This window comes from Xyrauchen texanus, chromosome 42 (genome assembly GCF_025860055.1).
Source record: "Xyrauchen texanus isolate HMW12.3.18 chromosome 42, RBS_HiC_50CHRs, whole genome shotgun sequence".
Classification (NCBI taxonomy): domain Eukaryota; kingdom Metazoa; phylum Chordata; class Actinopteri; order Cypriniformes; family Catostomidae; genus Xyrauchen; species Xyrauchen texanus.
Genome location: NC_068317.1, coordinates 336,636 through 353,474, shown reverse-complemented (window position 1 = coordinate 353,474; position 16,839 = coordinate 336,636). Strand labels below are relative to the sequence as shown.

The following is a 16,839-nucleotide window of genomic DNA, read 5'->3' as shown; positions in this document are numbered from 1 at the left end:
GTCTTTCAAAAATAGACCTACCTAAATAAAATTAAAATGATTCAGTTTTTTTTTGTGCTGTAGAACAAAGCAGCCATAACACTATGTTGCTTTTTGTAATTTTTTTTTAAACACAAGCATCTTCAGACGTTGCTACAACACAATTTGTATGATTATATTCCATTTTTGACCTTGTTGTGTATTATTCTGGCATTAATGTTGAATGATCGCAAAGCTTGAAATGAAATATAGTCGAATCAGTGAGGCTGTCCTGAGATCAGCAGGATGAGTGTGGAGTGTCACTTCCTAAAAGGGCAGAGAGAGGCAGTGCTGAGTTAAAGACGCACGCACGCACCACGCACGCACACGCACACGCACCAAAGCGGAGAAAAAAAACCAGACACGGGATCTGAGCTTTAGCTGCGCATCCCGTCTTATTTATACATTGATCATGTTTAAATCGGATGGATCAGTGTGAATATGTCGTTCGTGTTTGTCAAGGGTTAAAGCGAAACCTTTTTTTTTCGTGGCGCACGGATTTCGCACAACATTTACCAGCCCGATAAATCTCAAGTGATCATTACGACATTTGATCTATTATTATTTAGAGTGTGTTTGAAGAGAGAGAGATAGGCCATTAAAGATGGGCTGTTTGGGCAACAGCAAGACAGAAGACCAGCGCATCGACGAGAAGGCGCAACGAGAGGCGAATAAAAAGATCGAGAAACAGTTACAGAAAGAGAGACAGGCGTATAAAGCCACACATCGCTTGCTCTTATTAGGTGAGACAGGAACTATTCATAACCGATCCAATGTGTATGTGTCAGCCTCATCCGATCGAGATGTGGATATGTGGTCTTTATCATGAATGAATGAATAATTTCTCGTGGCCCTGGATCTGCTCGTATTAGTGCCTCATCTCCTCTCATGTCTTGTGTTTTATTATTTTAAAGGCGCTGGAGAATCCGGGAAGAGCACTATAGTCAAACAGATGCGAATTCTGCACGTCAACGGCTTTAACGCAGAGTGAGTGGTTTTTAAAAAAAAAAATTTTAAATCAGTGTTTATCGAGAGTGTTTATCATACGCGTCACTCAAATATGTTGACGATGTTCAAATGTTGACGACTGCATTGGTGGTCTGATGTACGCCTCTGCTTCCGTTGTGTCGCTAAATCTAGTGAGCTGCCTACATAGACAGGCTCCCTACCTGGACAACATTTTTTGGGCTCATTTTGGCCTGCCTACCAAAAGAGCATGGAGCTGTTTTGGGCGTCATATTTGGGCTGTGAGAATTCTATATATTTCTGTGCTGAATAAAATGCTACAGTTTTTTTTTTTTAGGTTTTATTGCTATGATTTACAAGATTTACCTGTGTTTGTGTAAAAATGCACCACCTCTACAGTTACTTATACTGTAATTCTTTTTCTTTTAACTAAAACACACAGGAAAAATGTTTCGTTATTACAACATACAGTGTTTCCCACAGGAATTTGTGAGACTGTGGTGGGTGGACCTTGGACCCTCTAGGGGGGTCTGGGGGCATGCTTCCCCATAAGAAAATGTTGTATATTTTAAAGTTAAATGCATCAATCTGGTGCACTTTGAGAGCAAAATTAAGAGGCTAGATCTTTGAAGAACTTTGTGCTTTTGTAAAAAAAATTGTGCTCTAGTAGTAATTTAATCATAAACGCATTGGCTGTATAAATTGGAATTGCGATGACACTGCAAAAAGGTCACCCACAAAGCATAAACGAGACAGAGTTTATCGCAGTACACAAATAGGCAAAACACAAAATCGACTAGAGCATACATTTGAGCCAGGGCTCGACATTAAGCATTGTCATGTGCTTGTCCTCTGGACAAGTAAATTGGTCATTCACTTGTCCGAGTCAAAAAGTTACTTTTCCGGTGAGAAACAAGGACATTTAAGTTACATGCTCAAATAACATGTCAAAGTTTATGTTGTATATTTTTCTACAATTTTGACTGATGTCCAACCTTATAGTGTACCTATGCAATCAATTTAATTCTCTGTGACAGAAATGTAAACTGCACTGTGTAGGGGAGGAGACTATTGTTACGTATGGTAGATAATAACTGGATTGATTATATATCAAAGTGCAGTGCTGTTATTTCCATGTTCAGAATGGCCAGAAATAAGGGCACACTGTGTGCAATAGCATTGCTATGTAGAGGCATATGACTGCTTATAATCAACAATTGGGCCTTTGATGAAACTTTCTTTTTATTACTATCACAATTGCATTCATTATTTAAAAAGAATTATGATGTTGACACTTCTAATATTGGGATTATGTCATTCATTCTTTCATGAGAATTATTTCCTGTTCATCCTGTTCTGCTTAGAGAAAAGAAGCAGAAAATCTTGGATATCCGGAAAAATGTGAAGGACGCCATTGTGGTAAGTGATTTTTGTAAATGGGTAGTTGACAAATAACATGTCCATGCATGGTTTTTACTCAACAAAGCTTTTAGGTTAAAATGTACATTTATTTTTTAAAGGAAAGTGAATGTTTTAGGACCTGTAACCAGTCACCATTTCTTTTAATAATCTTGTAATAAAAAAAAATCTAATAATTTTAATAATTTAATAGTTACATTTTGTTTTTTTTAGTCCTGCGGTGTACATTTTGAAACGTTAAAATATTCTGTTTAGTCTTTTAATTAATATGAAGTCATGAAATCTGCATGTATTATGAGTAAATGATTTCTTTTTTAAAGGACAGAGCTAAAACTGCTTGTCATGTTATGTCAACTGCCCAAAAAATGGCACTCAATTAAAATGTAACTTCGTGGAAGTACAATAAAGAGAATTGTCTTTAATACAGAAAAAGCATGTTGAGTTGCACTAATTTAAAACACACACACACACACACACACACACACACACACACACACACACACACACACACACACACACACACACACACACACACGTTGTGTTTCCATGTTTTATGGGGACTTTCCATAGACATAATGGTTTTTATACTGTACAAACTTTATATTCTATCCCCTAACCCTACCTCTAAACCTAACCCTCACAGAAAACTTTCTGCATTTTTACATTTTCAAAAAACATAATTTAGTATGATTTATAAGCTGTTTTCCTCATGGGGACCGACAAAATGTCCCCACAAGGTCAAAAATTTCAGGTTTTACTATCCTTATGGGGACATTTGGTCCCCACAAAGTGATAAATACACGCGCACACACACACACACACACACACACACACACACACACACACACACACACACACACACACACACACAGAGTTAATATTTCTGCAATTTAACATGATTGTATAAATATACAATCATGTTAAATATTTAAGCTGTAAATATTTCTAGTGAAAATATTTTGCACAAATATTCCTCAATAACATTTTAAGTAATAAATATTAACCTTCCGAAGTTTACATTTTAGCGACAAATTTGTTATGTGAAATAAAATGGACCGAATATTACCTATACATATTATAAGTACAGTTCTAAAATATTCAGTTTTATTAGGGATGGCTTTTGATACATATTTACAGATTGGATTTTATTCAGTTTCTCAAGCTCTCGATTCGATTGCGATTTGATTTAATATCGATTCATATGGGTATATTTCAGTTATAATGTCCATTTTGCTTACATGTGAAAGAAATTCTCTAACAGCTAATGGTATTAATTATACTGAGGACCTTCTAAGTAGGTACATTCTGGAGAAACAAAATGTCAATTTTGCTAATTATGTGTTATTAGTTTTTCATTATTTTGGTCACATATTAGCTTAAAAAAAATTACAAATCCATGTAAACAATCACTAAATATGATATTATATTGCCTATATTATATGTTTTTACATGTTTATTGTTTATTTACATAATTTGTACTATTTACAAGTATTTGGATTGATTTGTTGAACACATGCTAAAAACCAGTACTGTCTCTTTAAGAAAACCAGCATTTCTGTAAAGATCATCTGTAAATGAGTGCACCTAAAAAAGAGAGGACTTGAATGGCTTTACCTCATCTGTGCTATGCGTGATTAGTTTTTTTTTTTTTTGTTGAGCTAGGGATTCCGCTGTGTGACTTTTTAGTGGTTAGATTACCGTCGGAGAAAAAAAATGATGGTCAGCTGGTTTTAAATATAATTTACAAAAATCTTGTTACGCAACAGCATTGATGCAAAAATGTAATATCATATCACAACTGAACATGCTAGCAGATGTGTATCTTAGGGATACATGGACTCTAAGCACACCCATACAATAGGAAATCTGATACACAACAAATAAATACGATATAAATATAAAAAGAGACACTCCAACATAGGCCACAACACTGTTTATCTGCATCCTGGGTGCAAAATGCTTCAATGTAACCAGAGTGCTTGGAGTCACAGGGTGATCCTAGCTGGGCTTTCAAAAGTGCAGAACTGTAAGATAATTGTGGGTGCACAACATGTAGTTCACGGCATCCAAAATTGTTTCTACTGCAACAGCATATTAAAGCAATCCGTTGTCTGTCAGACACCCTAACATAAAGAATCAGCAACACAAATACACTCCACAAATAAATACAAAAAATAAACCTGTGGAAAATGCATAATAACAGGAACATTGCTTAAAGCAGGTAATTTAAAGTCCGATAATGACTAAAATTTCCTTTTATTGTTGAACTGGATGAATTTGTTTACAAGAAATGCTTTAAATAATGAGGAAGATTTAAGATGCAACTTCTCAAAGTTTACCATGCTGATAGTAACCATACATGCAAATGAACTGCACACTTAGCATGCTTAAACATTTCTAAATAAAAGCACCACAGCTAAAAAAATATTATGCTTGTTGGTTGATGGACGTCTATTGGAACATCCAGTCTCATAGGATGTGTATCTTAATATTTAATACTTCTGTGACTGTTGTATTACATTTGTCATCTTCAGTAAACCTCTCATTAAAATGCTCTCAAACAGGGTATTTAAAGGGATAGTTCACCCAAAAATGAAAATTCTCTCATAATTTACTCTTCCTTATGCCATACCAGATGTGTATGACTTTTTTTCTTCTGCAGAACACAAATTAAGACTTTTAGAAGAATATATCAGCTCTGTAGGTCCATGCAATGCAAGTGAATGAGTGCCAAAATTTTGAAGCTTCAAAATCCTTGTAAAGGCAACATAAAAGCAATTCATATGACTCCGGTGGTTAAATCGATATCTTCAGACATTATATGATAGATGTGGGTGAGAAACAGATCAATATTAAATTCATTTTGTATTATAGATTCTCCTCCCTGCCTAGTAGGGGATATGCACGAAGAATGTGAATCACCAAAAACAGAAGGAGAATGTGAAAGTGAATTGTAGATTGACTGAGCAGGTAGGAGAATTTATAGTAAAATATGGTTCTCACCCACACCAAATTGATTTAACCACTGTCTGGAGTACTTTCATGTTGCCCTCAAGTGGTTTTTGAGCTTCAAATTTTTGCCACCCATTCACATGCTTTGTATGGACCTACAGTCAAGTCAAGTCAGGTCAATTTTATTTGTATAGCGCCTTTCACAACACACATCGTTTCAAAGCAGCTTTACAGAAGATCAGCATTAACAGACGATAAAACTGTAATATCTATAAAGTCCATTAATAATCATTGTGTAACTTAGATAAAATACGATTTTTAATAGTGTTTAAAAATAATTAAATGATAATTGTATTAATAACCCCAGTGAGCAAGCTGTAGGCGACTGTGGCAAGGAACACAAAACTCCATAAGATGTAGATTAATGGAGAAAAATAACCTTGGGAGAAACCAGACTCACTGTGGGGGCCAGTTCCCCTCTGGCTAACATTATGAATGTAATGTAAATATTAATTATGTATAGGTAAAATCATGGTTTAAAATGATTAAACTAAGTGTTAAGGGGCAGTGATTAAACATCGATTGTGTTTGAACTGTAAGATTAATGACCAAAGTCTTTGAAGTCCATCTTGATTAATTGCAGAAGTTCACATAGATGCAATTGTCCTTGTTAATTGGCCGATGAAGGCTTTTGTTGGCAATAGTTAGTCTAAGCATTTCATTTCAAGATCGTAGTCCATAAATAGACCGAGGTGATGCAGGTTGGAGTTGGCATCATTTCATCCTCTGAAGTCCGTCATAATAGATTGAAGTGATGTTTGGCTGGCACCAGCTGCATTTAGTCATCATCATTCAGCGACATGTAGCAGTGGAGTCCAACATGAAGCAGGAATGGTGCTGGATCCAGCCGGTTCTGGTGACCTCAGGATAGGAGTCCCTAGGTTGAGACAGGGAAACAAATAAAAAGATGTAAGCGTAGATGCCATTTAATTTATTGCAGAGTTAGAGATCATGCTCAATGTTTCTGGTTTCTGGTTCCGGCAGACCCAACTAAAGCAGCCTAATTGTGGGTTGGAGGATAAATTAGGTGTGTGCCTGGCTAAATAGATGAGTCTTTAGTCTAGACTTAAACTGAGAGAGTGTGTCTGCATCTCGAACAGTGTTTGGGAGACTATTCCATAGTTTAGGAGCCAAATATGAAAAGGATCTTCCTCCTTTAGTGGATTTTGATATTCTAGGAACTATTAATAGGCCAGAATTTTGCGATCTTAATGAACGTGTTGGAATATATTGTGGTAGAAGATCACTTAAGTACTGCGGAGCTAGACCATTCAAAGCTTTGTACGTAGTTAACAGAATTTTAAAATCAATATGGAATTTAACAGGTAGCCAATGTAACGATGATAAAATGGGGCTAATATGATCATATTTCTTGGTTCTCGTCAGCACTCCGGCTGCTGCATTTTGAACCAATTGAAGTTTATTTATTGATCTTGCTGGACATCCTCCCAGTAATGCATTACAATAATCTAGTCTTGAGGTCATGAATGCATGAATTAGTGTTTCGGCATCAGCAACCGAGAGCATATGCCTTAATTTAGCAATATTTCTTAGGTGGAAGAATGCTGTTCTACAAACATTTGTAATTTGATTTTCAAAGGACAGATTGGTATCAAATATAACACCTAAGTTCTTCGCTGTTGAAGATGATGTAACAGTACATCCATCTAGAGTCAAATTATATTTTAGTGGCTTATTTTTAGAGTTTTTGGTCCAATAATTAGAACCTCTGTTTTGTCAGATTTGAGTAGAAGGAAATTTCTGGCCATCCAATCTTTTATTTCATTGATACACTCTGCGAATTTTGAGAATTGTGAAATCTCATCAGGTTTTGAAGAAATATAAAGTTGTGTATCATCAGCATAGCAGTGGAAACTTATTCCACGATTCCTGATAATATCTCCCAGGGGAAGCATATACATGGAGAAAAGCAGAGGCCCTAAATCTGATCCCTGTGGCACTCCATATTTTACTTTTGTTTGGTTTGACAATTCCTCATTTACATAGACAAAGTGGTAGCGGTCTGCTAAATATGACCTAAACCATGCTAATGCCACTCCACAAATTCCAACATAATTCTCCAGCCTATTCAAGAGAATGTTGTGATCTATCGTGTTGAATGCAGCACTAAGATCTAAAAGCACTAGAAGAGAAATGCAGCCGCGATCAGATGATAAGAGCAAGTCATTTGTAACTCTGATAAGTGCAGTCTCTGTACTGTGATGAGGCCTAAATCCTGATTGAAATTCTTCATATATACTATTTCTCTGTAGAAATGAACATATTTGGGAGGATACTACCTTTTCTAGTATTTTTGACATAAACAGGAGATTTGAAATCGGCCTATAATTAGCAAGTTCTCCAGGATCAAGTTGTGGCTTCTTATTTAGCGGTTTGATAATTGCCATTTTAAAGTTTCTTGGGACATGTCCTAAGCATAGCGAGGAGTTAATGATATTAAGAAGAGGTTCTGATATTACAGGAGATACCTCTTTTAAGAGCTTAGTTGGTATAGGATCTAACAAACAAGTTGTGGCTTTTGATGTTTCGATAAGTTTTGTTAGCTCTTCATGACCTATGATAGCGAAGGATTGAAGTTGCACATGAGGGAAATTATTCAACACCGTTTTCTGAGGCGCTATGACAGATGATTGCATAATTCCAATTTTATTTCTGATTATTTCTATTTTATCTGTAAAGAAATTCATGAAGTCATTACTCTTGAGCTGTGACGTAATATCAGGTTCGGTTGAGGCTTTATTCCTAACCAATTTAGCCACAGTACTGAATAAACATCTAGGATTGTTGTGGTTATTTTCTATGAGTTTACTAAAATATGCTGACCTGGCAGCTTTGAGTGCGTGTTTGTAGCTACAGACACCCTGAAAAACTTCTAATTTTGTATTTTTCCACATGCGCTCCATTTTCCGAGCTGCTCTCTTTATTTCATCAAGTTCTTCTGGGCTTTGGGGTTTATTGAGTATATGAGATAGATCTGGAAGAGTATTAGTGAAGCTATCTTTAGTGGTCGAAAGAATAGTTCTACCTGAACGATAGCGTGGTGTAGATTGAGTAACATTAGCTGATTGCAGCATGCAAGAGACGAGGTAATGATCCGAGATGTCATTGGTCTGCTGCAGAATTTCTATATTATCAACATCAACTTCATATGAAAGGATTAAATCTAGCGTATGATTATGCGATGAGTTAGTCCTGTTACATTTTGTCTGACTCCAAGAGAGTTGAGAATATCGATAAATGCTAATCCCAATGTATCATTTTCATTATCTATGTGAATGTTGAAGTCACCAACAATTAAGGCTCTATCTACAGTAACTACAAGATCTGATAAAAAATGTGCAAATTCACTAAGGAAATCTGAATAAGGCCCGGGTGATCTATACACTGTAGCAAGGGTAAAGGACGACAGAGATTTTTTATTTATATTTGTATTTGATGGTGTCACATTAAGCATTATTAGTTCAAAAGACTTACATTTATATCATGTCCTCTGAGTAACACCAAAAACTACACTGTAAATTGTAGCAACACCTCCTCCTCGACCCTTCAGACGAGGCTCATGTTTATAACAATAACCTGGGGGAGTAGATTCATTTAAACTAATATATTCATCCGGTTAAAGCCAGGTTTCAGTCAAACAGAGCGCATCCAATCTATGATCTGTAATCATTTCATTGACAATTAGTGCTTTGGTAGAAAGAGATCTAATGTTTAGTAGCCCTATTTTTATATGATGTGTTTTTTTAATTTGTTTGTGTTGTTCAAGTTTGACCTTAATCAAATTTTTTCTAAATGATTTAGTGAGCGTATTGTGTTTCGTAGTTCGTGGAACAGACACAGTCTCTATGAGATATCTAGGTGATACAGTCTCTATGTGTTGTAGTTTATGTGACCTGTGTGACGTCTTAAGGCAGCTAGCAGACGTTCGGATTAACCAGTTTGTCTGCTTCCTGACCTGGGCCCCATTTAGTCAGTTAATATCATTATTAAGTCTATGAGCCAAATTACTAGAGAGGAGAGCGGCACGTTCCCTCGAGGGATGGAGTCCGTCTCTGTTTAGCAGGTCAGGTCTACCCCAAAAACTTTTCCAATTGTCTATAAATCCTATTTTATTCTGCAGACACCACTCAGACATCCAGTCATTCAGTGACACTAATCTACTATAAATCGCGTCACCACGACGAGCAGGGAGGGGACCAGAGCATATTACAGTGTCTGACATCGTTTTTGCAAATTTGCACACCTCTTTAACATTATCTTTAGTGATCTCCGACTGGCGAAGCCGGACATCGTTAGTGCCGACATGGATAACAATTTTTGAAAATCTACGTTTAGCATTAGCCAGCACTTGTAAATTTGATTTGATGTCAGACGCTCTGGCCCCCGAAATGCATTTAACAATAGTGGCTGGTGGTCTCTATTTCCACGTTCCTTACAATAGAATCACCGATAACAAGGGCTCTTTCAATATGATTCTCATTGGGTGTATCACTGAGTGGGGAGAGTTTATTGGAAACCCTAACAGGAGCGGGAGAGTGGTGTCTCTTTGCTGAACGAGTATGCCGCCGAGACGTCACCCAAATGCCCTGCTGCAGGGGCTCTATAGCCGGAACCAAAGTGTGTGTGTTGCTCTCTGTACTGCCCGCATCCGAAACAGTGTCTACCGGCTTCTCTTTCTCACTGACCTCTGCTAGCGTTCGGATGCGAGTCTCTAACTCATTAACCTTCTCCGTCAGCCTGACTAATTCCTTACATTTATCACAAGTGAATCCCTCACTGCTGACGGAGGAGGCTATTTTAAACATGTGACATGCAATGCATGAACAAATAACATGAGCCAATGCCATGACTTACCGCAAATTGTTCGTTGTTCCTGAGCGGTGAGGGTTTTGAGATTGATTTGAATCCCTCACAAAATTGTTTGTTGTTGGTGGTGGTTGTTCTTGATAAGCGGTGCTTTGAGATCGATGCAATAATCTGTGTACCGCAGAGGAGAAAAAACGGTTGTGCGCTGAAAAAATGCACGCAGTTTAATCGCGATAAAAATAGAACGCGGATACAGGTGGAATATGCGCGCAGTTGAATCCTGATAAGAGAATAATATGGGAAGACCCGATGCGTGCTTAAAAATGGCAGATGTTTAAGGATTAAAGGCTACAAACACAGACTCTAGCTAGGTGTCAGCAGCAACCGGTAAAATACACGCAGATGAAACGGGAGAAAAAGCGGAAGAATCTGAAACGTGGTAAAATGAGAAAAGATATAACTATGAACGACGCGGTAAAATGACAAAGGATATAACTATGAACGATGACTATAACGTTGAACGTATGAGAATAAGCAGTGCTAAGCAGGCCACAAACAAACAGCTACAGAGCTGTAATATTCATCTAAAAATCTTAATTTGTGTTCAGCAGAATAAAGTCATACACATCTGGGATGGCATGAGGGTGAGTAAATGATGAGAGAAATTTAATTTTTGGGTGAACTAACATTTTAAGTCTGGTGAGTCTGGTAGATAAAATTCCCCTGTTATATTTTGGAGTTTGTGTGTATCCCCAGTTTCACTTAAATTGGAAGTATGTTTTGAGTCCGCAACCATGACACCTGCCAAGCACCACATGGTGACCTTCCGTAACCTTAGCAACAGCTGCACAAACCAAGCCAGGTTAAGGCTTACACCAAAAAACTATTTTATATGATGTACTATTACATGATATAAAAGAGTGTTTTTAAATTCATGGCGGCACAAAATTTCACGTTTGTAAAGTGTAATTTATGTTGTAGAACAAAACATCTGTGTATAGTCAAGTAAGTTTACTACAGACCTTATTTTACTCCAAAACTCTCATAAAAAAAAACCCATAGGAAAATCCCAAGGGAACTCATGGTGCATTAGCCTGCCGTGCTCGCCTACAAATTGAGGTCATGGCTGAACAGCTTTATAATCATGACATCCCTACAAGGATCGTATTTGATTGTGTGGTATAGTGGTGAAGAAGTTCAGCACCTTGTTGAGAGTGGTTTGACTCGTTCAAACCACTCTCAACAAGGTGCTGAACTTCTTCACCACTATACCACACAATCAATGGTGAGTGAAATCTGAACATTTACTGACCAGAGGCTAATCATAGACATTTTGAGTTGCATAGTGTGAAATTTGGTTGCAAATGATAGCAATTTTCTATCATTGTAGTTGAGGGTTGCTCATGGAGTAAAAGATTGATCTTGGGATTCAAGAATCAAAATCGAGATTGTTCATATGAAGACCACGTTGCATCAGAAAATCAATATTTTTACCCAGTCCTTGATTTTATGATCTTATTTTTGACAGATAATAGTTTGTCCATTATGTTTTGCTTTAAAATTTTGCCTTTGAAATGTAGTTGTTCAAATTCGTTTGGAAATTCAATTTGTGCAATAGAATTTTGAAAGGTGAATATTTATTATTGAATGATTAATTAGGGCTATTGTGTGAAATGTTTTCATTTGATATATTTACAGCTTAAATATAAAACCATGTTTAAAGCATGAAAGCAAGCAACATTAATGCAATGTGTGTTTTTTTATTTTTATAATTATTGCAACTCAATGTGTATTTTTATATAAAAGACTAGGGATGCACCGTCGCCTTTACCATTTTTTCTCTCCCAATCCGATTAAAATATCTGAACTATCTCACTTTCACAAGTGCCTAAAACTTTTGCACAGTACTATTATATATAACTCAATGCGGCCATGTTCACGCAGCAGCAGAATACGGTCGTCAGTCCTGTATTTGAGTGCTTAATATGGTTACATTCACACACAGATCGGTTATTTACGAAAGTGACAACCACATTCTGTAATCGAACAGACACCTGTAAATTTTCATGACTCACAATCGCATTTTCTACAAACCTGTGCTGTGTGAACAGAACCACCGTACTGGACAACTAGATGTCTGTCAGCCTGTCACGTTGTACTGTACATGTGCATATCTCGTGTGTTTCAAGCGGGGTTTCGTTAACTCACGGTGACGGAATATGAGCTGCATGTCATTCGAGGATCCAGCCGGTGTCTTACTGGAGCTGCTCGCATGCAAGAGTCTCAAGACACAATTTATGCTGCGTTCTGAACTTGGTTAAAAACCTTTCAAAGCAGCTGTTGGTTAATTATGATCTGAAGGATGATCTTGCGCCTCAGTTGGACTAATTTGTTTTATAACATAGCGTCAGTTGTGATAAAACATGCCGGTGTTATGGAAGCCATCTTTGTTATTTACTTTAGTCTCTATCACTATTGTTGCATGTGTTAGAATACGGGCTTCACTTTGGTTGTTCTTTCATACAGACAGTATTTAAGCACCCACTTTAAGCTGTTGTATGAACGGTACATTTGAAGACTCACACCTGTAAGTAAATACGGTTGTCAATCCTAGACACTAACCATGTGAACGTACCCTGTATTTGGAACTTATTGGGGTTACTCCTCTATATGAAAACAACTCTGTGGTAGTGCGGAGGGCGGGCCGGGTTGTGATTTTACACACCCGGTCCCTTATCAGGCTAATTAAGCCTCGGAGAGGGATAAAGGCTGACTGCGGATGGTGGTGAGAGAGAGATCGTTTATGGGCAGCTGATGGTCATCTGTTGATGTTTCTGTCTTTTTCATTATCATTAAAAAAATTAAGTTTTTCATTAAAATATTATTTATATTGTCAAGCCGGTTCTCGCCTCCTCCTTTCCATTGAACTCCTTTACAAACACCAACCTCTAACTACACATTATTTCATTATAAAAAAAGAGACAAACAAAAATGTATTACATAAAAAAATTTGTATCGTATTCAGAAAAAACATATTTTTAAATTGTCTACTCTACTAGATAAAGCAGCAGCAAAATTAACCATATATCCTGTTAAAGTCTTCAATGGAAAATAATCTACTTTTTTATTTTTTTCAACTTGTATCTGGAATTCTTATTTTGTTCACTTTAGTTGTAATAGGATGTCAGTCCACTTTTTAATCTTTTTTTTTTTTTTTTTGGAACCCAGCCAACTTAAATATAATTGTAATTAAAACATTTTATATATATAATAATAAAAAAAAATTATCCTTGTAACTTATTATAACAATAATATCAACAATAAAATAATAAATATAAAACATTTATGATACAATATGAATGTGTTTCAGTTGTAATGTCTTAACTTTAAAACCAAGGGGCTTTTATTTTGACTCACCAGGTAGACGATGACCGTAGTGTGTGTGTGTGTGGGTTAGTTCACAATAGTTTAATATCCACTTCATTCAAGATCTGGTGAATTGCTAATCAGGGTCTGATCTCAATGCATGTGACAAGCAAACCAAACTAATGATAAGCAAATCGAGCAGCTACATATGAGCTGTACTTCGTGTGGACCACTCACATATTACGAATTGCTCTGTCATCAGCCAGCATGTGCCATGTGTGTGTGTGACACATCAGAGCAACACATTTACTGTGCAATGATTGCACACTATATATTTATTTATTAAACACAGCCTTTTGAGAACACTAAGGAATTGTATGACTTCAAGAGTCTTCATAAAATGCACAAGTATTATAGACTACTTTAATGGTGCTTGTGTGGGGGTTTGTTTATTCCATATTTGGAGCTTGACGTTAAAGACCATGATTAACAAACTGTATCAGATTTGGATCAAGCTCGTTGAACCAATACACGATCCATTTAAAAAACATAAATATTGGAACCGGATCAATCGGATCAGATCAGTCCATCCCTATCAAAGACATTTGTCATTAATATTATTCCATAGTCTTTTCACCCCCTGACTTTGTCTTAGTAGTCTAGTTTGGCTAATGTGTGGCTTAATCTTTTATCTTGCCAAACCCCTCTGTTTTCTGTTTTATCCACTTTTCAGACAATAGTATCTGCTATGAGCACTTTAACACCGCCTGTGTCACTCGCCAAACCAGACAACCTGCCCAGAGCAGAGTACATCAAGAGTATAGCTCCACTCTCAGACTTTGACTATACAGAGGTAAGACACTGGATCTCAATGTAGTATTGTGTGGAAGAGATGAGCATTATATTGATGAGAAGTTGATGGTTGATGGTGGTGGACTACAACTTGCATACACTGAAATCAGACTGGTGAGTTGGTGATCTTAGATATGTTGGTTCTTGTGTTGATTTGGTGGTAGTTTAAGTGTTCTTTCTACTTGTTGTGGTGGTTGAAGTGATACACAACTATCGCTTTGACAAAGTAACATCATTTTAAATTGACATTTATGCATTTGGCAGACGCTTTTATCCAAAGTGACTTACAATGCACACTAGGTTTCTTTTTTTTATAAGTTTGTGTATTCTCTGGGAATCGATCCCATGACACTAGCAATGCTAAAGCCATACTCTTCCAGTTCAGCTACAGGAGCCTTCAGATAAACTTGTCCTGCATGATCCATTTACTCTAGTCACTGAAAACATCTCTTGTGGTTTTAATATTGGGCATCTTTACTGCGGTCTGAATCCAAATGTGATTGTTTCAGGTGCCACCTACAGTCTTGGTCTGGTTTCAGACTCACTTATGATGCTGTCGAACCCTGGTGCTTTGCTTTCTCGCTGATGTGAACCATGCCACAGTTCCAACCATGCAACCAAACTCAGACCACCTCCTACAGGTAGTCTCGGGTTTGGTGTTATGGTCTGCTTCTATGCCCACAGCTTTTATCTAACAAATTTTTAATGTGAACTGTGTTCTGTTTCGGACTAAACTCCCAATATGAAAGCCCCCTGTAACGTAGTTTGATGGAAAGGAGGAGGCGAGAACCAGCTTGATAATATAAATAATATTTTAATTATAAAATTAAACGACACAAACACACATGACGGACAAGTCCGTAAACTATCTCTCTCTCCCGCACAATCTTGATTAGCCTGATAAGGCGACCGGGTGTGTATAATCACGACCCGGGCCCGCCCTCTGCCCTGCCACACCCCCTTAGACCCTTTACCAGTATCTGCTCACGGAAGTTGATGTAGATGTTGTCACTAGTTGTCGTAATCTTGATGGGTCATTTGGTTTGTCTTTAAGAAAGAACACATTAACTAGGGCTGAGAATAATACATTTTGAGAGTGATTATATTTATGAAAGTTTTTGCAGTCCTGGATTCTGATTGGTTGTGCTAAAATACAAATATAGTAGCAACTATGATGTGAAACACCTGTCTACCATCTGCTGTGAATATCAATGTAAAGCATCTCTCTTCGAGATCATCTACTGCAGGGCTGTACAGTAGTTTCGCTATTATTCACAATTAAAAATGATGAAATGCAAATAAGGTTAGGTAAATATTTTTTTTTAGCTTCTGTATTTAAAAAAAAATAGAAATTTTAACATATTTACACATGTGTATTTACACTAAGTATAATTTCTTGTGCTTATAGTCTAATGTATTATTCAACATAATCTAATGAGAATTTGTCTCTAAACTACGAGGTGGCAAATTTGTACCAATCGAAGAATAGAAGAATCCTTTATTGTGGTCACACATTATACACACAGTTTTTTTTTGCATATATACAGTGAAATGTATTAGTTTTCACATATCCCAGCTAAGCTGGGGTCAGAGTGCAGGGTCAGCCATGATACGGCGCCCCTGGAGCAGATAGGGTTAAGGGCCTTGCTCAAGGGCCCAACTGTGGCATCTTGGTGGTGCTTTAAATGGCTCCACTGCCCACCACTAATCCTTGTGACTTATACATCAACCAGTAACATGCATTTCACGAACATGCATTCAGAATCTGAAAGTGTTGCTTTCTTCTGTATTACACATCAGGGATTTTAACATTAATATCTTGGTTATGTTTACACGCTGGGTAGGGTTAAGTGTTACACCCTATGGTTAGGTTTAGGGATGGAGTTTGGTTAGGGTTAAAGTTATGAAAACAGTTTTGGAATAACACCAATAAAGCGTTTGATGGAAACGTCTCTCATTGGTGAGTTTATAAATCATACGATTTTGTACAAATGATGTATCTGGATTTAGAATGTGTTTTCAGGGTGCTTTTTTTTTGCATAAGAGATAAGAACCACAATTTTTATGGGCTGCATTAAAAAAAAGAGATCGGCAGAAGTCGATCAATTTCAGTGTGAGATATTATTCTGTTTGCTGTCAAAATCTTAATATTTAGATACTTGACTTCTTGAGGGAGGGCTTTAAGAATGGTTAGCTTTTGGCTCCGAAATGCTGGATTCAGAATGTTTCTGAGATTCAGAGAAACACCATTGTAGGAGTTCCTGTAATAAGGTATTCAGATTATTGGTGTGATGAATATGGGGTTTTCAGTAGTCTATTCTAAAATTATTAAAATTTCTATGTTAATTAAAACATTTTGTTAAATATTTAAGTATTAGT

The 16,839-nt window shown here is 36.9% G+C and overlaps 1 protein-coding gene across 2 annotated transcripts in view; it reads left to right on the top strand.

Annotated features, from left to right (window-relative positions):
• Positions 1–402: 402 nt before the first annotated feature.
• LOC127634741 (guanine nucleotide-binding protein G(olf) subunit alpha-like) overlaps positions 403–16,839 on the top strand; it is a 173,412-nt gene continuing 156,975 nt past the window's right edge. Inside the window, exons 1-4 of one of the 2 annotated variants that reach the window (XM_052114418.1) lie at positions 403–761; positions 933–1,005; positions 2,349–2,403; positions 14,342–14,461. In XM_052114418.1, coding sequence (XP_051970378.1) covers positions 623–761; positions 933–1,005; positions 2,349–2,403; positions 14,342–14,461 — 387 coding nt within the window. In that variant the 5' untranslated portion in view covers positions 403–622. The remainder of the gene's footprint in view (positions 762–932; positions 1,006–2,348; positions 2,404–14,341; positions 14,462–16,839) is intronic. The other variant, XM_052114420.1, reaches the window with a different exon arrangement.